Below are 24883 nucleotides of genomic sequence, written 5' to 3' on the forward strand. Positions count from 1 at the left end.
AAATGCAGAACAAGAGAATAATTAGAACGTATTGATTTTCAGCTCATAGTGTGAACCAAGAAAACGTATCAGACGCTAATTTATTGAATATAAAAATGGACTGGAGGCAAACATCCAACTCGCTCACATTGTTTTATCAAGCGATGCGCAATTATCCAGGCATGTGCTATCAATTAACAAGGATAAACAACTCGAAGTTGATATACAAATTATGTTTGGAGAACAACATAGTAACGCAAGAGTTGAAATTAACAGGAGAAATACAATGGCCACCGGTCTGCGTCAGAAATTTCGAAACGAAAGAGGTAATGTAACTGAAAAGCTGTTGTTTAATTAATTAAAAATTTAAGATATTGATTTCTATTTTCTGCGTTATGTAGATCACTTTCACGTTTACGAAGCAGAGGGAAGAGTTATGGAAATCTTATGGTAATCAAACGGTATTCAAGGAGACGAATATGGATAGTCGAACGTACAAAGAATACCAAGTACTTACGAACATACCGCTTTCTAAGTTAGTTCATCTGTTAGTCGTGCGAGCAAAAGACTTCTTGCAAATTGTACCTATTGGCAGACACGTAGAAGCCAAAATGAACGTCATGGGTGAATATCATCCTTTTCCTTTTCGCTATTTAAAATCTCTAATTCATTGATCGACTAATTAAGGGAATTTAGAAACGTAATTAAAATGGCATGGTAATTCTCATAACAGCTACAGAAGCCACAATCGAGACGAATATCTTTAAATCATTCTTCTTCTATTTATCTGAACTGTAATACTGTAATAGTTTCTATATTATTAATATCAAAGACGTTCAAAGTATTTTCATCGAAGAGATTGTTGTACCCTTCAAGTAACTCGAAAACTTCTACAAAATTAATTATTCACGTCATTCTTCGCAGTAACTATTTTCGTAGCCAACTTATCTTATCGAAATGTAGATGTTTTATCAAAATAGAATCTTGCAACATTCTTCCATTTTTATATTGGTTCGTACAATCATATTCTTTGTAACAGTGTATCCATCGATGAAATAACCATCGACTTTACTCGCTAATCTATTAATTCTGTGTCGTCTACGTTATACAATATTTATCAAACTATAGTAAAGGTTTAGCCAATTCCGTTTTTGCATGATAGATAAAAAGTTCTCGAGGAAAGTATGCAAGAAACTATGAGATATTTCATTTTAGGGATGGAAGTATCGCGATTGTACACGCCTGTCCCACCGTGCCTTCATCCGGACGATATGGCGCCAAACTACAAGTCTGATTGCCTGTGTTTCATGATCAAGAAATACCCGAATGGCGCTTTGAGTCCGTCCATAACCGCTCTTCAGATTGGTCAGACCTTCCTTTTGAGCAATGCTTTAGGTGACTTCATAGTAGAATCCTTTGATGGCTATTCTATCCTTCATATGATCGCTGGTGGCACCGGTTTGACAGCGATGCTTGGCATCATTCAGCAAGCTTTGGCCAGGCGCAGTGTGTCAGTATCTTTTTATCTACAGGGCTTCTGAAAATCTAGTTTCCCAAACGTACTTCCCGAAGACATGTTACATAACAAGACATGATAATATTTCTTGCGAATTTGTCACGTTTTAGAGATTTTGCGAAATGGCCATTTCGTTCAAAATAATACCGAATTGCTTTTTTACTTTTAGTTGAATTTTAGTTAGGAGAAAGTAAGCTTATTAGTAGCAATAGCGTTATTTATTGTACCAACCGTACGTTTCAGTGGTTTAGGATCTAAAACATAGCATAATAAGATTCCAAGAGTGCAGAAAATATGCAAAAGAATATTATTATAATACGAAAGTAAGTTTAGTAAACCATTTGTGAAAGAAAGTCTAAATGTTGATATTTGGCTTCCTGAATTTTGATAACGTTAGTTCCTATACAATTCTTATCGAATACCGATAGTTTAATCGAGTGTGATTAAGCTTTCCAGTTAATAGATGAGATGTAATTATAGATATATAATCCTTGCGCATGTTTTTAATTTAATAATTTATGGAATGCTGCAGGAAGACCATAAACTTACTCAACTTCAACAAGGACGAAGATAACATGTTTTACGTGAAGCAACTGGAAAAGGCTAGCGTAGACAGCAAGTGGGTAGATTTTTTTGGATTTGTCTTTTCATTCTCTCTAAATGGAACATCTGTACGTTGCAGATTAAAAGTTACACATATCCTTTCACAAGCCGGAGACGCGTGGACAGGCAGACGCGGCACGTTATCTGATGATTTATTAAAGGAACTAGTTGGAACAAGTAAACCTGATGCATTCGTCTATACGTGCGGGCCTCCAGAATTCATACAGTCCGCAAAGAAGTAAGAATAAGGACGGTTTACCATTCTAATTTCGAATTATCTCTGGCTATGATATTTAAAATGTAGAAAAATTTCATAAAATAAGAGGATAGCATGAATTTTGCGAATCATAGAAAGAAGCATAGGTCGAATAACGTTTGTCTTTAATTTATTTTTTATTAATTGCGTGTATGTTTTTCAGTTCACTTCAAAAACTCAATTGGAAGCCGTTCCAAATGTACGAATTCGACGATTAGCTGTACTCATCGAAAGCGTACTCCATCTCTTTTGATACCAAATGTTGGAACATTGGCAAACGTATGGAAACAATTACGTGTCGTACCGTCGAATTTTTAAAAAGAACCTTTTGGATACTTTTATTCCTATTTCCGCCCACAATCTCAGATTCGTGCGTGTAAGTCTATCAGGGAATCGAGTGGCAAATATGTAATAAAAAAAAAAAAGAATGTTTGGAGAAATAGAATTTTTTGTATAGAAGTATTTTTATGAGATTTCGTTTCATAAAATTTTTCTATGAAATTTATATTTAATTTTTTATTGAAAGATGTAAAATTTCTTTTCAAGAAGTAGTATATCTTTCAATTTTTAATGTTACTGTCAGAATTAATTTAGTAGATAATTCTATAAAGATTGATTATCTATTGTGTATTATCTATTAAAGATTGTGTATCTATATAAAATATTGCAGCAAAGTTAATTATGATTTCCGTTTCAATAATTCACTCGATTTGACCGCAATACGCAAAAGCAAACACCTGTATATTTGTACTTACTATGAGTAAGTAGACGCGCATACTTTGTACCATATCTACGAATTTCGAAAAAAAAAGAACAAGAAAAGAAAAAAAGATACAATAGGAGTAAGGGTCACGAATGAAAGTCTTTGAAATCTACGGGACGAGCCATAAATGTAATTCCTATATGGTTCGCGAATAACAAATTATTTTTACAAACGTCGTCTTTTAATCTATCATCCAGAGAGTTGTATTTTGAAAAATTTATCCGGGAACATTAACAAGTATTTTCAGACGTAGGTCAATTCGAAACGATCATGGTGCTATTTCTTAAAACGAATCGAAACAAACATCTCACAGCCATAATTTTTAAATTTCCAGTCTGCATTTTATATAGGAACATTTTAATCAGATTTTTATTTCCACATAATAAACTGCAGTCCCTGTGTCTATCGAATTAGAATCCCTTGCGAGATTTGAATATTTTTTACTTATTGTTAGTAATAAATTAAATGGTTGACAGGCTTTCTACAAAAAGCTATATATATAACTTTTGTTACACAAGATGATAAATTGACTAAATCGTGGCAGAATTTTAGTCCTAAAATTTGATTATCTACGTTTGAATTAATAATTACAATTCTTAATACATCTTCTACGTAGAGTACCATTTGCATATGTTTACAGATGTTTTCTTTAGGAAGTTGTTCAATTGTTATGTATACAGGATCGTCCACGTATTTAGTAATAATTATTTGGACAATCAAAAATAATTTGTTTATTTATCCTGCACAGTATGCATACGATACGATATATCGTTTGACGAGTGAAATAATTTGCGTACGTAATTCTAATTCGATAGCCAGGTACTGTAAAGTGATCAAAGCATCATGTTGGGCTTTCCTTTGGAAATAAAACACGTGCCAGACAGGGGCCTTAGAACTCTGGGTGAAAACTCTAGAATCGTTACCAATAAAATGGCCTAATCACAGAAACGTTTTAAAATTAACAGCATAACGCAAAAGTACCAGAACCATAGTTCTTCGATTTTTCATAAAACTGAAGAAGAGTTACGATAAGTACGTGGATTGGAAAGATAGGGAAGATCGAAGAACTTTTGCAAGTAATTTTTACCGATCACGTGTTTTCAGATTCGAGCGTGTACGATTGTTTCATTCGAAGTTGGCCGTGTTTGAAAGAGGAAAGTATAGTGTCTCGTAGTTTGCTGAACGACACGGATAGTTTTATTCAAAACATACTCGAGTACGGACCATTTTCTGCATTTACGTACATGTTAAATACGCCTATGTGTATGTATATGTGTGTATGTACATAGTTGTTACCAGAAATAAATGAATATTTGATGGCTCCTTGTCTTGTCGTGTTCCTCTTTTCTTTTCATATTTTTCTCCGTTTTCTTTTATCCTTTGAAACTTCTGTCATAGCTTCAGCAGTCTTTCTACTTGGCAGACGAACAGAGGAATACCATGTTCTTTTATCTCTGGAAGTTCTATACGACAGCTTTCTTTGTCTTTTCATTCAGAAATTGAACTGACGAATCTGTTGGTATTTGAAGATTTGAATGTAGGAAATTTAATTTTAAATGCAACTCGACGTCATGAAAATTCAATGTGAATAAATTTTAGCTTAAATAATGATAGATAAAGTTTCAGCAATTTTAGAATTTACCATATATTTATTATATCCTAGAGAATACTTGGTGGAAGGAAGAATCTTCAAATTTCTACAAATTCTACTATTGTGAATTTTACTCCAATTATATAAATTGGTTGCTCCTCGACATTTTCGCATAAACGAAATTCTACTATTCTATAATACTCCAGAAATTATATATTTAACACAAATCCCTCGCTATTAATTATCATCTCTGCATCCAAATTCATTTGATCTTCTAATTGCTTCAAATAATAAAGTACCAATAATTCCATTAAACATAAACATCAGCAGATTGATCTACCACCAAAAGTAAAATATAATTGACATTATCACCATGAATGTACTCAAAAGAATTGATACACAAGAAAAACGAGGAAAGAATACCATTGTTATTAATAAAAGAATGAAATAACTGCTCAACGGATATGTTAGGCAAAGAGTATCATTTTTGCATTTCATAAAAATGTATATTTTATATTAACCACAAGGGAAATAAATATCTAAACAGAGTATCATTTTCCAAGAGATTCATTTCATAAAAATTTATATTTTATATTAACCACAAGTAAAATAAATACCTAAAAAAAATATCATTTTTATATAATTTATACTGTACTTTGTGTTGAACAAAAGTAGAACAAATACTTCTATAAATAAATATTAAAGATAGTTCAATATTAAGATAGTAAATAAATGTGGGGGTGGGGGTGGGAGAGAGGAATTTAAAACTTTCCAAAATTCGTCCTCGCATCTCGCCAAGCTTTTCCACACTCCAATTGTAATTTACAATAACATGTCTTGCACAAAGTAAAGAGTGTTCACTATTGATCGTGCAAAGTTTTTCGCTGCAACGTGACGTAACTACATCGGCGAACGAGGAAAACTTTTTGGCCACAAAAAATGTGTCGCGGCTGATTTTTGGCTTTCAAAGCACCTGACCTTGGAAAGTCGCACTGCGAATTTCTCGCACGATATATCGATGTCCGTGGTCGGAAGCCTACCTCGTGCTTGCCAAGCACATTCTTCCGTTTGTAGGATCGATCAATCTTGGAGAAGAAATTTTGGATAACGAAATTTTCAATTATTTGACAAACTGACGGTAGAAAGTTCAGTGGAAAGCATAGAAGTTATTATTCTCTTGTTCGACGATTATATTCCCAATTATAATTATTAACTATAACATAAACTATAATTATTCCTAAATTTCTAACTCTTCGGCAGGTAGGCAGAAAAATACAAGGAAAGAGCAGCAACACTCATAGAAAAAAGAAAACACCCCATTCACCTCACTAAAGAAATAAAATAGTCAAACTGAAAGATGGTATCCGGCTGGGGGTAGCCACCCACATTTTATTTAGCAATTAAGTTAGAAAAGTTTACCAAATGTCCAGCTGAGCAAAATTGTAAATTACAAATTAAATAATAAAAAAAAAATTTTTTTAACTCGAAAAGAAAATTAGCATTTATTTCGTATGAAATTATAACAAATTGTTCTTAAGCTATAAAAAATAAAACTAAAAAAGTGAAGAAGGGAAATTCCGATGTTTCCAGTGTCAAGTCTCTCAGTAGACATTACCCTTTAGATTCAAGTAGAATCAAATATACGATAATCGCTTATTAAACACGACATATTACCATGCCAGAAAAATTTACTTATAATTCTCGATAAGGATTGATTGCAAAATTCATGCAAATAAAAAAAAAAAAGTCTCCTAGTGTTTTTAGTTGCCTTCTTTTAATAGAAACATTTTTAGTTGGTTTTCCGATTAAATTCTCTCACGTCATCTTATGGATACCAAACATTGGATCATTCAAGTCGAAAGATATTAATGATTCTCCGATGTTCAACTATACTTGTTATCGAACGAGACAGATAACTTTAGAAAATATGGTAAAATATCCGAAAAGAATATTCTATGTAAATATTAAATTGTACATCGTATATTTAAAAATAATTCTTTCTGAAAATGACATTTTATAAATAAATAGCATACAGTCTGCGCGATTGTAACATATTTTCAGAAGAAAAGTTACATGACGCGAGTCATATAAAACTCGTGCACAGACATTCTATTGTTTTTGTTGTTTTCGACGATTCAGTTAAATATAATTCCTACGTATGTTTGTCGTAATAAATCGCAGATGACGTTGGAAATACTAACTTTTTTCGAGGTCGGTATTTTAGAACGTGAGACACGAAATCCCATATAGTGTCATGCCCATCCTGTCTTTAAATCAATGAGGATAACGTAATTATCAACATGATAGTTAATGGAAGGTGATTAGCTAAAAGGCCTATTAAACATGGTTTTGGAATAATGTTGTACCGTAGAGGATGCCATAACGTAGAATGACATAAATCTAACAACTGAAGGAACTTCATTGTCACGAGAATTGAAATAGCGTCGCCACTTTGTGAAATCACTTTCTTCCTTTTTAACTTTCAAACAGAAGAATTCGTTGCACGTTCGACGATTAAAATCGATGAAATTAATGCAACTAGAAATCTAATTTTCTTCTCTTCCCATAAAATAAATATTTCAATTAATTAACATTTTTAGTTAATTGTTAGTTATCATTCCATAGAAATTTAACACGACATATAATATAACAAAATTTCGAAGTATCTGTCGTGATAATATGCTTGAACATGATCGTCAGTATATTATTATAGGAATATTAGTCATTTTAGCTTTAATTTATATTTAATTTTATTTAATCTCTCAATGAATCGGCTCAAATTTCCAGCTTTAACGGGAAACAAGAATATTTTTGCATGTTCTCGGTATAGAATATTTATCCTACTTCGACATGCTTCAAATAATAGATTGTACTTTAAACATTATTTTTCAGTTATAACAAGAGTATACTCGAGAGAAATATGAGAAAAACAGACCTTGATATTTGTAGTATTAAGCGATCGATTGCAGCTAATAAAACAGGGCTGGTTGGTTTTATCCGATGGAAACGAGCACAATGAAGTAAAAGCAAGTTCAAAGCTTCGACGGAACATCAACCGGTCTCATCCCCTTTCTTCAGAACCGATCGAAGCTTGGCGAAATTTCGTACCAACATATCGGTTAAGAAAAAAGGGAAAACGAACATAGAAATGGATCGGAGTTTCCGATCGATTTTTGGCTGCATGCCTCGCGTCTCACATAGACGTTCTGAAGGCTGAAAATTTGTTCAACGATGCGACAAAAATGAAAGAGAACTGTTAAGAAATATTAATTGAATTAATAAACCTTTTACTTTGCCTTTTTTGAGTTTTTTTTTTTTTTTTTTGGAAGTTTATGGAATTTTTACTTTTTTCGTATTAAAGTGTTTTGTTCCAATACTATATTATTCTACGAATCTCCCCCTTTTTTTTTTAAATGTCCGATACGAATGGATTTTTTATTTGATAAAAACCGTTTCGAGAAATATTTGCTTTGATACTCTCTGGTTTTCCAGAGATTAAAAACAAAATGCCGTTTCAATACACATTTTTCGGCAATTGCTCGCACCATTTAAATATTGAAGATTGCAAATAGAAAATAATATGTGTGAAATATTCTTTTAAGAACTTTACTTGATAGATGAATTTCGTTTAAGCGATATCCTTCTTAACAATTTTATAAAATTATTCAATTATTCTATTACGTTCCATATTCTATTATAAATTGTTAAGATTAATTTTTCAATATTTTCCTGCAATTTTAAAATGAAGTATGAGAATTTCCTGACGTTACACACTTTAAGAATAGAAAATTTAGAGAAAATTATCAATTGTTTTCTGATTTAGAGACTAACAATTTCCGAGATGTATTGGGTTGGCAACTAAGTGATTGCGGATTTTGTCATTACGTGGTATTGACAAAATCCGCAATCACTTAGTTGCCAGCTCAATAATTATTTCTGAGATCATAAATGAATTATATTAATGTTCAAAGTTTAGATGGTTTATTTTCCATCTATCGTCTAAACAGCAACCGACATGTTACCGCCTCAAAAGAGTAATTAAACTCAAAGTGGAACCTACAACTTCACGGATGAAACTCATAGTCGGAGTTTCCGGATGCAAAACTAAGGGAATCGTGCAAAAAACATTCGTTAGTCCCTAAGTTCACCTATACAATACCGCGAAGATCCATAATTTCGGAACTCTGAAACTCTATTCTAAACAATTTGCAAATTTTAAAGAAACCTAAAGCCTGAAGCAATAAATCAAACGTTAAAAATAGGTGCAGTAGTGTTTTCATCGTCAGAACATTTCTTACGTTTCAGGAAATTATGCAAAGAATTGCGACAAACGTTGCATTTCTGTCTCTATATTTTATATTTCCAATATAAAACAGTTTTAACTTTATTAACTTTTATCTTTATTTACTTTCACATAGTCCATGTCTTTCGAATTTGTAGGAAATTCCGGTTTTACGATATACGTATACTCCGATATTTACCTTCTACTTGAACTCTTTGAATTTCACTTCAAAATCTACATTTTCCACTTCGCAAACGGCGATACGTAAAATATAAATCTTCCACTTCATAAACTGTATACATACGTTTATGATATAATTTGTCCTGAATTAGAATGTTCTAAAACAGCGTTTTTTTGTGATTTTTTTTTAGAAGGGAAAGAAAGAAATGAAGTTATTGAATTTTGAGATATGGTTTTATATACAGAGTGGTTGGTAACTGGTGGTACGAGCGGAAAGGGGGTGATTCTACGCGAAAAAAGTAGTCGAAAATATAGAATAAAAATTTTTCGTTTGAGGCTCTGTTTTCGAGAAAATCGACTTTGAATTTTCGCTCGGTACGCGTGCGGTTATAACGGATCTCACTGTAGATCGTTGTCTCGATGGAAAAATTAAAAAAAAAAATTTTTTTTCTATATTTTCGACTTCTTTTTTCGCGTAGAATCACCTCCTTTCCGCTGGTCCACCAATTACCAACCACCCTGTATATTTAAGGAATATAAAAAATATTTTTGTAAAAAAGAAAATTATAACAGATTTCTAAGCCTATTTCATGGGCGTCTTGTCGCTGCAGTCTTCAATCGGCGGTAAAGATCTACCTCGTAATCCTTGACTGGAATAAAAAACCAAAAAAGGATTAAATTATTATATATTTTTCTTCTGGGTGAACAAAACAAAGGCAGAAAAAAAGTTTATTTAAATAATTATTATAGTACCTTAAAGTTTATTTTTTTTTTGTCAAAACACATTTGTTTTTAAACCCGTCAAAATTTTTAATTTCATATTTTTTCTGCCGTTGTTTGATTCACCCAGAAGAAAAATATATAATAATTTAATCCTTTTTCGGTTTTTTGTTTCAATCAAGAATTACGAGGTGGATCTTTCCCGCAGATTGAAGACTGCAGCGACAAGACGCCCATAAAATAGGCTTACTTTTATGCTTTTACTTAAAAAAAAATTTGTTTGTATTCGTCAAATATACAGGGTGGTTTGTAACTGGTGGTACAAGCGGAAAGGGGGTGATTCTACGCGAAAAAAGAAGTCGAAAATATAGAATAAAAATTCTTTTTTTTTTTTAAATTTTCCATCGAGACAACGATCTACAGTGAGATCCGTTATAACGAGACGTGATAAAGTGCACGCGTACCGAGCGAAAATTCAAAGTCGATTTTCTCGGAAACAGAGCCTCAAACGAAAAATTTTTATTCTATATTTTCGACTTCTTTTTTCGCGTAGAATCACCCCATTTCCGCTTGTACCACCAGTTACCAACCACCCTGTATATAAAACCATACCTCAAAATTCAAAGAAATTTCAAAGAAAGCAAAAATGTTGCACTTTTCTATTCACCTGTAACAAAGTGACATCGTCAAAAAACGTATCTGATGTTACGATAAAATGTTATAGTATCGACTCAAACATCACGCGACAAAATATCACGAAATTTAACTTAACCGGGGTGCCCTGGTTCCACTGATAATCGAAACTCCATAAGTTTCTATCGAAAATTCTATAAATTTCGTCTGAATGCAGGCGTTTAATCGTGCGAGAAGGCCAAGCAGAAAACGGCGGTGAAAACCACGTTGAAAGGAAATTCTGCTGCAACGGTTAGAGGAGAACGTTAAAAGCGGGATTTCCTCGAGAAACCGTTGCGACGATCGATGGGATTTCTATCCCATAATAGAAACTAGGAAAGAAACCGCGAAGCATAATGGCCATGGATTTTTCGAATGGACGATACGCGAGCGCGTACTTTGTGCGAAACTTTTCTTTGTTCGTTGTTGCAAGGGCATTCATCGAACCGCTATCGTCCGTGGAACGAACGGTGCTTCGCTGAAATTGTGACTTTCCACGACACGCCAACGACTTGCCTCACAAAAGCCAACTTCTCCGTGAAGTTGTGTCTTGAAACATCTATAACTTGTTTCATAGCGTAGGAAGCATTTGTTTTCTGCAACTCGATCGGAAAGTTACATTCTTTCTTGCGTAGCAAGGGAAATACGTAAGAAGAAATACCATAAAAAATTCAAGAAAACCTTTTGTTTATTGCAACGCAGACGTGTTCAGTATGTAGACGATTTATAATGAAAATTCTCATTCAATTATCGTGAGACACGCAACGTAATGCCAAAGATATCGGAAATGGGCAAATAAATTTTTCTATCACTTTCTCATTCAATACACGGAAAGAACGACATTCAAACCAGCTGGCTGCTGAAGCGAGTAAAACTCTCATAGAAAGAAGACCGAGAAGAGAACACCCCACTGACCTCACTAAAGACATAAAATAGTCAAACCCGAAGATAGTATTCCACTGGGGGTAGCCATCCACATGTTATTTAGCAATTAAGTTAGAAAAATTTACCAAATGTCCAGCTGGATAAATTGTAAGGTACAAATTAAATAAAAAAGAAAAACTTTCTCGTTCGATCTTAACTCTTCGAGAATTTTTGAGAATTTTCAGAAATGTGGCAATAACGAATTATTTATTTTTATTTGTTGCTTCCTCGCGAGTCAAGGTACACAATATTATAATCCGAAAATAAGAAAATCACGTTCAAGTTGAAATTCTTTATCAGTGAAAATAAAAATTTGCGTAGAATTTACAAGAATCCTCAGTCTGGTTATAGTCGTACAAGCTTACGTACTAGCGAATATATTGATATAAAAATCGTATGACGAGATTGCAAATTTCTACGGTATCGATCGATAAGAAAATGCAACAGTCTTATCAAGATATCGGCGTTCAGCACGAACGAACCGAGTCTACCGTCGATATCGTTTTCTTCGAGCGTGCAATTAATCGTTCTCGATGGCCGCAATATCCGAGCATTTAATTGGTGGCCCACGAGCCACGAATTCAGGCCGACTCGAGCGATTGTTCGCCCTGCAATGGTTAAAACATAATGATATTTGCTCGGCGATTAATCGCCGACTGGCCCGTTTCTCGAACAATGTTTCCGAAGGGAACGCGCTGAACGAACAATGCACGGCCACGCAGAAAATGGACGTATTGTTCGATACCAGCATTCTTCCATCCAACGATCAACATGCTGATGACTTGTCATGTGGCAAGAAGCTTTCCTCCTTTCGATCGATTTCGCATCTAATAACTGAATTTCAACGAGTAATTCATCAGAGAAACATGATAATTGTCTGTAAATATAATTTACGAATAATTGTAATTGTAGTGGAATTCGACGATGGAACTTTCCGACAGCTTCGCAACATAAAGCGCTATACCATCAAAGATCAAGGCTGACATGCCCAATGTACTGTCACGTAAAATAAAAAAAAAGAAATCGAAGATGAAAATAAAAAAGAGAGAATTTATTTCCTAACACTTTGTTTACACTAATGACAGTTTACTTCCAAACTCCAGCCGTGACTTTCCAAGACTGAAGCTCTTACAACTTGACTTTCGATCGGATCCCATTGTTTTTCCTTCGTCACACCTCAATATCCCCACTATCCACGCGTTTGTTAGGCGTCCGCAACACATTGATGGCTCATTAGGCGCTATAAATAATATTCCAATTCCGAATAAAGATACAGTCAGATATCTGGACCTGATTGTGGTCAGAAGAATAACATGGAAACGGTACATAGTAGGTAAATCTAAACAACAGAAATCAAAACTAAAAAAATTCTACTGGCTCATTGGCGGACGCACCAACTTAAACACGCAGAGTAAAATAATGCTATATAAAGCCATATTAAAACCTGTTTGGACTTATGGGATCCAACTATGGGAAACAGCGAGTAATTCCAACATAGAAATTCTGATAACTGATATCATCATATCGAATGATAAGCAGTAAAAATTTGAAAAACGTATGGGAAGTTGTACGAAACGAGGAAACTGGTTAAATTGAGGTTCGACAAACAGATTGCAGGACCCTTTTATACTGTGTTAAGTACCAGTCGTTGTGACTGGTATTGGTACAGGTAACCTTGATACAAAATTATTTTCAGTTTGAATACATAAAAAAGAAAATAAAATTCATTATATTATTCTTTTAGTTATCGTTGCGAAAGTCATTACATCATTGCGGAAAAAAATATAACATGAAGTAGGAATTTGAAAATAAAATTGTAGAACCGATCAATTTGACTGGTTTGGTAGTTCTGGTGTTAAATCACGATTGATAGCGAATCAGATATTAATATTTCGAGGACAAATTGAAAAGGTGAAACGTGGCTTTGTATGTATATTCGATCGCAGTCTATAGTGATCTACGTATTAAGGATGAATAGTAATTTCATATAGATTTCGATACACTTCCGTCTAAATAATCCCTCTAAATAATACAATTTTTTAACAAATTTATTCTCTAATTTTCGAACGTTATAGAACACGTAACGATCCTATCAACACACAGTAATATAATTTTCTTTACTTTAATAGATGTCCGATTGAACGCTCTTCGAACGTAACACGATTCTAAACTACTTTCCTCTGATTCTCGTATTTTATAAAACGCATAACGACGCTCTTATCGTACTGCAATATAATTTACTATACCGTACTGTATATAATTACCACGTATAATTTAATATAATTAATGTACTTCACCTCGATAGATTTTTCATCACACGATCTCACGAACATCACGATCTCATTTCCAATTTAATCCTAATTTAATTGCTCTAATTTTTCTACGATCGTATTTAATTTTCATATATTGCAGAGTAAAATAATGCTATATAAAGCCATATTAAAACCTGTTTGGACTTATGGTATCCAACTATGGGAAACAGCGAGTAATTCCAACATAGAAATTCTCCAACGATTCCAATCAAAAACTCTAAGATCCTTAATAGATGCACCTTGGTATGTTACCAACGAAACAATACATCGCGACCTTAAGATACCCACAGTTAAAGAAGAAATATCCAAATTCAGCAATAGATATAACATAAGAATTAACGACCACCAAAACCCACTAGTTACTCAATTACTTGAAACGACGGATCAGATTCGCAGACTAAAAAGACAATACCCTTCAGATTGAAGAATCAGATTCAACTAGAATCAAACATACTATAAATTCTTATAATCCAAGTTGCAGTACCACGCCAGATGTAATTTACTTATAATTCTCAATGAGAATTTATTGTAAATAGTCTACCAAATAAAAAAAAAAAGAAAGAGTGACGCCACATCTTTATCTCCGTCATCACCCCATTGGTTTTGAAATGTGCCAGTCGTGACAATACCATCAATATCCCTACGGTCCTTTCGCCGAATATTCGGAAGAATGCATACGCGGCAACCGTTACGGGCGTCTAAGAAACGCGTGCGTAGTGGAGATATCGAGGGGCAACAAAGAAAAGAATCCGTTTAGTTCTGAACAAAAGATTTATTCCGTTTCGAGCAGCCAAGTGCGAAAGGTCCAGCGTAACAGCGAAGCAAACACATTCGAGAAGCGTGATTGTTGATTGTTGATCGTTCATTGTTGAATAAACTTTTTTGTTGAATATCGAGAGTATTTCTTGGGTACTTACATCTAACACCACCTCATAATTAATCCCTCGAGCATTATGCTTCGTTACTGAAACTGTATTTCGCAGTGACACGAATTTTCAGTCATCAGCGTACGTGTGCTTACGTGGTAATTAATACGCTATCTCGAGGACTGAATTTACTATGGAGCAGGAGAAGGTAAGATTGAATGGAGGATCAGGTACAGTGCCATAAATCAACGTATCCCGACATAAACATCGAGACGCGCAACAATTTTCATAATCCGATTACATTGTTCCATTACTGTGAATTTATTTTGCTCTTGATGCATACGTATAGTCTAGGTATACGACATAAACGTTCTAGGGGTTTAAGAAGTGGAATGAAAATAGACTAGCATACGTATGTAACATGATCTTTAAATTTTTCAAGTAAAATATTGTTGAAGTGGTCACCACTTATAAGAAAATTCTACATCTGATCTTTTTAGTTTTCTCAAGCACTGAAGCCATCGACAGCGCGTAGACAAAAGACTGCGACGAAGTCAGACCATAAACAGTAGACAGGCGACGTTGGCTTCGGGGTTTTCAGGACCAGTTCTGGTTTTGATCTGGACCAGCTCAAATTGTATTCTTATTTATAATTACACTTCTATTTAAATATATTTTCTGCCTTACAATTTATCCACGAGTTTTCTCTGTTTACACATCGAATAACCTCAACAAATATTATAGGATTTATTCATTCAGAAATATTAGAAATTAGAGTTTCCAATGATTTCTATTCTATATGATAAGTTTATTGATAGCTGGATCTATTTCGTCATTAGGTGGTAATGACAAAATCCTCAATCCCTTATTATGCCAACCCAATATTTACAATGGATTAAACAGGAAACGATGGTTATTTAACGTAAACTAAATACAATAATGTGATAGAACTAGGACAACTAAATTGATAATTCACAACTCACAACTAACAGCTTACAACTCATAACAACTCGGCAACTCAATTCGCAACTCCTCACAACTCGACTTTCAATTCGCAACTCCTCACAACTCGACTCTCAGTTAACGACTGACTATTAATTCGTCTTTTTCCCTTAAGCATCCTTTTGTCTTTTCTCATACCCCCACCACGTATGTTTTTCGTAATCATCATGATCATGTACGCCTTCATCCGCGTAACTTTTTGACTGAAAGACCGACCACACATTGATGGACCGCTTGGCCCATTGAAGTTTCTCGACCCTTTCGGCCTGTCGGTACTTAGGTTTTCTCGCAACATTGTTTATAGTTTTTTTTTATTTGGTAGACTTTTTACAATCAATTCTCATTGAGAATTATAAGTAAATTATTTCGGTGTGGCACTGTAACTTGGATTATAAGAGTTTACAGTATGTTTGATTCTAGTTGAATCCAATGCTTCAATCTAAAGGGTATTGTCTTTTTAGTCTGCGGAATTGTTTATAGTTCACCCGATATTTTTTAGGCAATCTTATCCACGATCATTAGATTCAGCTAGAATCAAACATACGATAATCACTTATTATTCACGTTATAATACCTCGCCAGAATAATTTACTTCTAATTCTCAATGAGAATTGATTGTAAAATTCTTCCAAATAAAAAAAAAATCTGTCCACGATACTATTGAGTTGGCAATTGAGTGATCACTTAGCTCACTTAGATCACTAGCTAGCTTAGATCACTTAGATCACTAATTAAGCAATCACTTAGTTGCCAACCCAATACACTATTATGCGAAAGGTAAAAAGAAACGTGGGTTCCTTGTACCATTACTATGAATTTGTTGTAAGAAAGCTCATTACGGAGTCAATAGATTAGACCTACGTTACGTAAGCTGTTTTTGTCGTTTTCTTACAGTACTAATCGCGTTAGGTATATTTTGTAGAGATCATTTCGTTGGATAGGAAGGAACGTTTATTTTCTAAAAAATCTTTAATTTTATTTTCACGAAAACCAGTGTCGTTATGATCGTATACGTACTTTCTGAACAATTTTATAAAATAAGAAATTTGAAATCTATCAGTTCGACGAACCGATAGTTACGATATTTACAGCTTTTCTCGGAGAGATGTGAACGAACGTTGAGCGGTTGCAGTACTTAAGGAGATGCTTTCGTTCTTATTAATATTCCGGTCTTGTTTGTTGATGAAACTTTACAAGTTACTGCTACTAATGTAGTTTCTTGCGCGTTAACGATAAGTTTGATAAGAAGGAAAGTCGATTGGCGCAAGTGAACCTTACAAATTACGAGTCAACGCTGTCGCAGTTTCCATCGATATCGTTAAATAATTATGATTGAAACGGTACGGTCAAAGAATATTGGCGAAAGAAACTTTTAAATTCACGTGAAATTTGAAATTTCAGATATTTCCAGGTTGCAGCAGTGCGTTTTACGTATATTTCGTTGAAACGAGCGCCGACAGTGTATAATGTTGAACACGTGCGACGATGAATTCTACAATTTTGAAAAATGATACACGCAACGCGGCCCAGTTTCGCGTAGAATTCATCTCCTACCAGGTTGAAACTTTCGATATCAGACTGATGACGAACGAAATTCTCGTTCGTACGAGAACCGCTCTCGATTCCAATGGAAACTATACGCAAGCGTCGATAACATTTGAAATTCACAAGTACGCACTGAACTCGATACCGGGATATTCCTAATTACGCCAGTTTTCCAAACAAAACTACTCTACTTAGTAGCGATTCGATTTTCATCAAACCATGCACGTCCATCGAATCGATCGTTCGTCTAATTAGGGGATGAACACGAAGGCCACAAAACGTGAACAGTAATTCCGATGGGTGAAATATACCGGAGATGGATTAATAAAATGTAACGATTTTAATACGAATGTAATAATATTATCAAATTTATAAATTATCGACACTGAATGTTATAAAATATACAAGCTGAAGAACATGATAGCACACGTGCTTCATTCGAAATTTTATTGTCAATTCTATATCGAAACTATCTTTTCAGTTGATTTCGTGATCAAATATATATTTTGCGATTCACTTGAACATTTAAAAAATATTCGTAATGTTAGTCACGTAGACTAATTCCTCGTTTCTTCCAACTATTATTATTATTATTATTATTTTATTTATTTATTTTTCGGCTTCACTTAGCTTAAGAAAAGGGCTTGGTTTACATATTTTCAACTCTCACTCATTCCCATACTTCGTTTCTTTCAGATATTTCATATTGAGGTATTTCTATTTTTTCGTGTAATATAAAAGTGATATAAAATTGAGAAAATCAATAAAAATGGATTTACTTCTATAAGAAGAGAATGAAAATACGAGTTGCGGTAAGAAAGAACGAGATGATGCGTGAAGAAGTTTATATTATTAACCCTTTGCACTTGAAATTTTATTTCAATTTCGTTACCAGCAGCACCCAACGCTTTTAAGTGTTTTATTTGAAATTTACTTTAACTAAAATACGAGACAATTGAAATAAATAAAGGAAGAAAGAAATTCACTTAAATACCAGTTTTATTCACACTATTGTTGTATTTTGTAATTTTTGAGCATATGATATATCTTGAAACAATTTCCAGGATGCAATCCTGGTTTTTTTTCGCACGTTTCACAAAAAAAGGTGGAACTGAAAGAATGTCGAGTGGGACTCGATAAAGCAGCTCCTGAGATAAAAACTGATATCGAGTCACACTCGACATAGGAGCGAAAAGGGTTAAATGGTAATTAGTATTAATTAATAATGACAAGTGTAACACACAACTTTTGGAAGGCAGTTTCTGATAACTTCAATCCCAAGTGAGATATTCCACCGTTTCCAGTTAAATGGAACGCCTGTATACATAAATGAAACTATTTAAATTAGATTGGACAGGAGATGGTAATTTAGTGTAACACTATTCGGGACTGCACAGATTTTAATGCAATGAAATTTATAAGTGGTCTTCAGGTACAAACTTGTCGATGCATAAAAATGAGAGGCTTTAACGTAATAGCGTTTCATGGCTATAAAATTTTTATACCGCGAGATTTATGAATAATTTTCAGAAACGAACTAGACAACGTATAAAAATGAAAATCGCGGTTCAGATGAATCAAGTATACCGCAGGCTGATTATTAACGCGTAATGATTTCAATATAAATATAATTTTTATTTATTGAATTAAAAATTTAAAGTTAATTAAAAAAATTACAAAATTAATTCTCACTAATTCCAGAACCACCCTGGTAGAAACTCTCAGAAACCAACCACTTCCAAATCCTAATTTTAAAAATATAACTTCCCGTCACATTCGTTCCTTGATCACCGCCCATTAGATCACACGAATTAAAGAATCACAAAATCGATTCCCACCAACCATAAAACCACTCTAAAAGAAGCTCTAAATAAAAAGTCATCCACGTTCGACTGCTAATTCCAAAGGTCTAACTCACCTGCCACATTCTTCCATCAATCGTCCCCTTAATCATACCACAAGAACTAGAAAGTGTTACTGAAACCTTAAAAACCCACTCCAAAAGAAGCTCTAAATAAGAAATCATCCACGTTTGACTGCTAATTCCCAAGGTCTAACTCACCTGCCACATTCTTCCATCAATCATCCCCTTAATCATACCACAAGAACTAGAAAGTGTTACTGAAACCTTAAAAACCTACCCTAAAAGAAGCTCTAAATAAAAAATCATCCACATTCGACTGCTAATTCCAAAGGTCTAACTCGCCTGCCACATTCTTCCATCAATCGTCCCCTTAATCATACCACAAGAACTAGAAAGTGTTACTGAAATCTTAAAAAACCACTCCAAAAGAAGCTCTAAATAAGAAATCATCCACGTTCGACTGCTAATTCCCAAGGTCTAACTCACCTGCCACATTCTTCCATCAATCATCCCCTTAATCATACCACAAGAACTAGAAAGTGTTACTGAAACCTTAAAAACCCAAAAGAAGCTCTAAATAAGAAATCATCCACGTTCGACTGCTAATTCCAAAGGTCTAACTCACCTGCTATATTCTTCCATCAATCGTCCCCTTCATCATATCACAAGAACTAAAAAGTGAAGAAATCCGTTGCCACTAATTCCGAAACCACTCCGAAAGAAGCTGAAAAATCAAGTCTTCCATTACTTTGCTTCCTGGATGCCATCAACGCACTAATTAAAAGAACAAAAAAGGATTCCCTACTAATCTTCGAATCAGCCAGAAAGAAACTTCGAAAAATCTCCCATTTCTAACTCCAAATTCCAAGAACCTAACCCCCTGCCACATTCTTCCTTGAAACGTTACTGAACCATCAAAAGATCACGCAGCTCGAAGAATCACGAAATCAATTCTCGGTAACCTTAAAACCACCGCAAAAATAGCGTTCCTGTACAGTCTAGCCGACGATCTCGAAAAACCTTACCCCATCGATATACGTTTCTCTTAATTATTTCTCTCGAAAGCCACCCACGCGCGGATTCAAAGCCACGATCAGAGCGTCACCTCTGCGTACTTTTCCTTCGAATCCACCCCCGCGTAATCCCACGCAGCATTGAATACGTCCAACAAAGAGGGAGATGGGGAGGGGGTTGACCGAGAGAGGGTGTTGTCGGTGAAATAAGAGGGAATCGCGCGTGCACGCTGGAAGAGGCTGAAAGAGCGGGACACGTCGACGAACGAAGGGGTGGAAAGGACAGGGATGCTGTGGGCAGAGAGCGGTTTCAGTCGCGCGACGGCTTTCGCCCAGGCCAGTCGATCGAGCTCCTCTCCACAGGAAGAGCTATCTCGCGCTGTACACCATGAGATCGTCGGGAGATTGCGTCGATCCAACGGCTCGCGACTCGCGACGTGCGCCATCGATGTGATCGCGACCAGTGCGCATTCGGTTGGTGTCTCCGATTTCAGCAATTTGTTTCTCCTCTATCGAAAATATTTCATTCGAATAAAAAAAAGAGCAGTGGTCAATCCAAGTTGGTATTCTGGCTTGCCGTGGCTGGGTGACACTTGGGTGCCCGCAACCACCTGTGCTAGACAGCCTTGGGTTCTCTCGGTTAAATAATTTGTGTCGCGTGGTTCACAAAGTTCGGAGTCTAAGGTCTTTTTTCTTTGGTTCTTCCGAAGCGGGTGATGTTTGTAATTAGATATTTTTTAGCAGATCGGATGTTTTTCAGGGGGATGCGTGGGACGAGTTTCTTTCACCAAGGCTGACGCAAGGGGATAAATGAATTTTCGCGCTTTTTCTTTAGTATTCTTTCGCTATGGGTGATACCAGGGCGCCTGTAATTAGTTATTTTCGATGCATTAGACGTTTTTTGGGGGTTGTACAGGACGATGAGTTTGACGTTCGTTGCTTGAGATTCTTCGTTGAGGGTAACGCACGAGGTAGATAAATTTTGCCGTTTTTTGTTCGAGATTCCTTTGTAACAGGCGATGTTACAATGCATATAATTAGTCACTTTTTATGGCTATTCTGCTGTTACATGGAATTATGAAATTCGTCGTTTTGTTCAAGAATATTTTCTAGCGAATGACACTAGGCTTCCTACGACGAAATATTTTTGATAAATTGTTCTATTTGGAATAATAAAGCTTGCAATTCGATATTTACGATACTTTTGCAGTAGATGACGCTTGACTAGGGTGCTTTCTTGGTGTTGCACGAAATTACGAAATTCGTCGTTCGTTTCTCAAATTTCTTCTCCAACCGATAATAGTACAATTCCAAGGATTAATTATTTTTCATATGTTCAAATTTCTTACTATGTTAGGTGGAATAACGGTGCAAGAAAAATTGCTATCGTTTAGTCGCTTTTAAAAAAGACGACATTAAGATGCCGATAAAAAATGCAAATAATTTTTTAAATGTATGACTTTGAATTTCTTATTTCATAGTTCCAATCTCCTTTTTGTGTTACGCTGCAAAATAAAATTTCGCGTTTCTTGTTTAACATTCTTCCATATTTTTGACAGATTTACTTTATGTTGAATAATAAATGTCGGCGTTGTTTAGTGGTCTTCCATAATGAGATATCACAAATGCTGATGCTCGATAATTTCTTTCGGTATAATGGTGTTACGTGACGCGATGCAGCTTGCCATTCAACTTTTATTATTCTTCTGCAATGTGTGACAGTAGGCTACATATAATCCCTTAATCTCGATAGCTCGGGCTTCCTTTGCTGAACGTAGAGAACGTAGATGGAGTTTGACGTTTGTCATTTACTATTCTTCTCTGAAGAAATACGACGAGCCACTTATGTTTATCCTCGATCATCGACGTTAGACAGCATAACAAAACAGAATTTACCGTTCGCTCTTTAATATTACAAGCAGCAAGATCTTGCAAATATGCCAAGGTCTTTAATCTCAACATTTCCTTGTATCTATTTCTGTCGTATATGTCTAATTTTAGTCATCTATGGATATTTATCATCTGTGTATAATATATTTGGATACTTTAGATTCACAGTTATCATTTCGTTGAATGTTCTTCAACTCTGTAAGATATAAACAGAATTTTATTTAGCATTTCGTACTAATTGATTCGTATTTAAATAAACTTCTCTCCAAACTTATTCATTAATTCAATAAATTTTCATATCATTCATATTCAGTGTTTTACGTAACCAGTAACGTACTTACGCCCATTCCTACTATCGTATTCCTACTATCGTATTCCTACTAACACAAAGACGAATTGGATGAAATACGGTATACAGCCTAACTCGATATAGAGTCACACAAGGCTAATTATAACTATCTACATGCGGTATAGATTGGCGGGATATACAAATAGCAAGAATTCTTACTTACCATATTTCACTTAACTTGGTTTCTAATTATCACCGAAACTTTGTAAATCACCGCGCGTTTATAATTCTTCAAAGTGCGAGAAATATATTCGTAAGTCCCGTATCAGATATACAGGGTGGTTTGTAACTGGTGGTACAAGCGGAAAGGGGGTGATTCTACGCGAAAAAAGAAGTCGAAAATATAAAATAAAAATTTTTTTTTTAATTTTTCCATCGAGACAACGATCTACAGTGAGATCCGTTATAACCGCACGCGTACCGAGCGAAAATTCAAAGTCGATTTTCTCGAAAACAGAGCCTCAAATGAAAAATTTTTATTCTATATTTTCGACTACTTTTTTCGCGTAGAATCACCCCCTTTCCGCTCGTACCACCAGTTACCAACCACTCTGTATATAAAACCATATCTCAAAATTCAATAACTTCATTTCTTTCTTTCCCTTCTAAAAAAAAATCACAAAAAACGCTGTTTTAGAACATTCTAATTCAGGACAAATTATATCATAAACATATGTATACAGTTTATGAAGTGGAAGATTTATATTTTACGTATCGCCGTTTGCGAAGTGGAAAATGTAGATTTTGAGGTGAAATTCAAAGAGTTCAAGTAGAAGGTAAATATCGGAGTATACGTATATTGTAAAACCGGAATTTCCTGCAAATTCGAAAGACATGGACTATGTGAAAATAAATAAAGATAAAAGTTAAAACTATTTTATATTGGAAATATAAAATATAGAGACAGAAATGCAACGTTTGTCGCAATTCTTTGCATAATTTCCTGAAACGTAAGAAATGTTCTGACGATGAAAACACTACTGCACCTATTTTTAACATTTGATTTATTGCTTCAGGCTTTAGGTTTCTTTAAAATTTGCAAATTGTTTAGAATAGAGTTTCAGAGTTCCGAAATTATGGATCTTCGCAGTATTGTATAGGTGAACTTAGGGACTAACGAATGTTTTTTGCACGATTCCCTTAGTTTTGCATCCGGAAACTCCGACTATGAGTTTCATCCGTGAAGTTGTAGGTTTTTTTTTAAATTTTTCCATCGAGACAACAATCTACAGTGAGGTCCGTTATAACGAGACGCGATAAAGTGCACGCGTACCGAGCGAAAATTCAAAGTCGATTTTCTCGAAAACAAAGTCTCAAACGAAAAATTTTTATTCTATATTTTCGACTTCCTTTTTCGCGTAGAATCGCCCCCTTTCCGCTTGTACCACCAGTTACCAACCACCCTGTAGAAACGAAACTTCTCACGAAACAATTAGTTGAATTTACAAGCAACAGTGGTACTTTTCAAATTATTGCAATTATATTCAAGTTTGAATTACAAATTCTACTGTTTTAATATTCCTTTAATATTCCTGCATCGACTTAACGACACAACCTGTCGACCTTTAATGTTCAACATACATTCAAATATATTCTACACTGAACCACGTAATGGTTAAGTAGAATTACAATTAGTCGGAGATAAATAAGTACGTATATGTATCTAATCATACGTTTGTTCGAATAAAAGTTAACGTTAATATTACAAAAAATCCTGTAGCGATAATTTTAACTGGTTCTATCGTCGAATAAAAGAATTCTACGTTCGTTGTTCGATGTTAGCCAGCACTGTGGGTTGCACAACCACCTGTGCCCACGAACTTAACCTCTCGCAACAGGGACCTAGCTGCGTGGGTAGATAAACCGATGAAGGTTGCCACTCAGCCTTACGTTCTCCAGGGATTTCTTCGTTGCTTGTCTTTCCTCTCTCTTTCTCTTTCTATCCATCGACCATCCCAGCTGTGTAGAAAATTGACTCGCGAGATAAAACTCGTCGCTGGTCAAGGTTAGCTCGTTTCAACCTGTTCACAAGATTCTTCAGATTCCGATTGTCTCTAATTAAGGACATTGACACGCAGAGTCAGACAAACGCGGCGTCTCACGGGGATGAATTGCGCGCGAAGAGAAAAGGAAGCATCGTGAATTAATCGGCGAGCATTAACGATTGAGCGGAGAGATGAGCCGGGGAATTCTTCAGCGAACGAGCAGCCAGGTCAAGGCCAGGGCTTCGAACGCATGCGAAACGCCAGGCTTTGTTCTCTCGAATTTATTCCCTCCATCGCCACATTTTTTCCCCTTTTCTTCTCGCTGTGAAACAGCTTCCACCAAGGGTAATGCCTTTCTTTGAGAAATGCGCCGTCTTCCGGGAATTCAAGGCCCACCACGTTATTCTACCGTCGCCAACCGTACGACCGGAAATTCGTAAAAAGACGGAGAACCAGGTCTGCAGTTGGTCTCGGTGACGCATTGGAATTTCGTGGTGTTTTGGTTTTTCTGTCGTTCTGTAAATTACCATTCGTTGTTCGTATCGTTGGTAATTTTTGGAAATTGTTGCAA

At 35.1% G+C, this 24883-nt stretch overlaps 2 protein-coding genes and 1 long non-coding RNA gene across 11 annotated transcripts in view; all 3 read left to right on the plus strand.

The window, feature by feature from the left end:
* Positions 1-2782, plus strand: part of LOC138179753 (cytochrome b5 reductase 4) — a 30909-nt gene extending 28127 nt beyond the window's left edge. For all 8 annotated transcript variants that reach the window (XM_069112864.1, XM_069112863.1, XM_069112871.1 and 5 more), the window contains 6 exons: positions 43-305; positions 381-603; positions 1195-1489; positions 2028-2114; positions 2178-2336; positions 2518-2782. In XM_069112864.1, coding sequence (XP_068968965.1) covers positions 43-305; positions 381-603; positions 1195-1489; positions 2028-2114; positions 2178-2336; positions 2518-2572 — 1082 coding nt within the window. In that variant the 3' untranslated portion in view covers positions 2573-2782. The remainder of the gene's footprint in view (positions 1-42; positions 306-380; positions 604-1194; positions 1490-2027; positions 2115-2177; positions 2337-2517) is intronic.
* A 255-nt stretch (positions 2783-3037) lies between these two features.
* Positions 3038-4440, plus strand: LOC138179759 (uncharacterized). The gene is made up of 2 exons (XR_011173115.1): positions 3038-4149; positions 4222-4440. It is a non-coding gene; the product is annotated as an uncharacterized LOC138179759 (long non-coding RNA).
* A 15785-nt stretch (positions 4441-20225) lies between these two features.
* The window catches only part of LOC138179749 (monocarboxylate transporter 10), a 327517-nt gene continuing 322859 nt past the window's right edge, over positions 20226-24883 (plus strand). For both annotated transcript variants that reach the window (XM_069112849.1, XM_069112848.1), the window contains exon 1: positions 20226-20562. The gene's annotated coding sequence lies outside the window, so the exon portion shown is untranslated. The remainder of the gene's footprint in view (positions 20563-24883) is intronic.

The sequence above is a fragment of the Bombus flavifrons genome, chromosome 5 (assembly GCF_040668555.2).
Source record: "Bombus flavifrons isolate JBK064 chromosome 5, iyBomFlav1_principal, whole genome shotgun sequence".
In the NCBI taxonomy this organism is placed as follows: Eukaryota; Metazoa; Arthropoda; class Insecta; order Hymenoptera; family Apidae; genus Bombus; species Bombus flavifrons.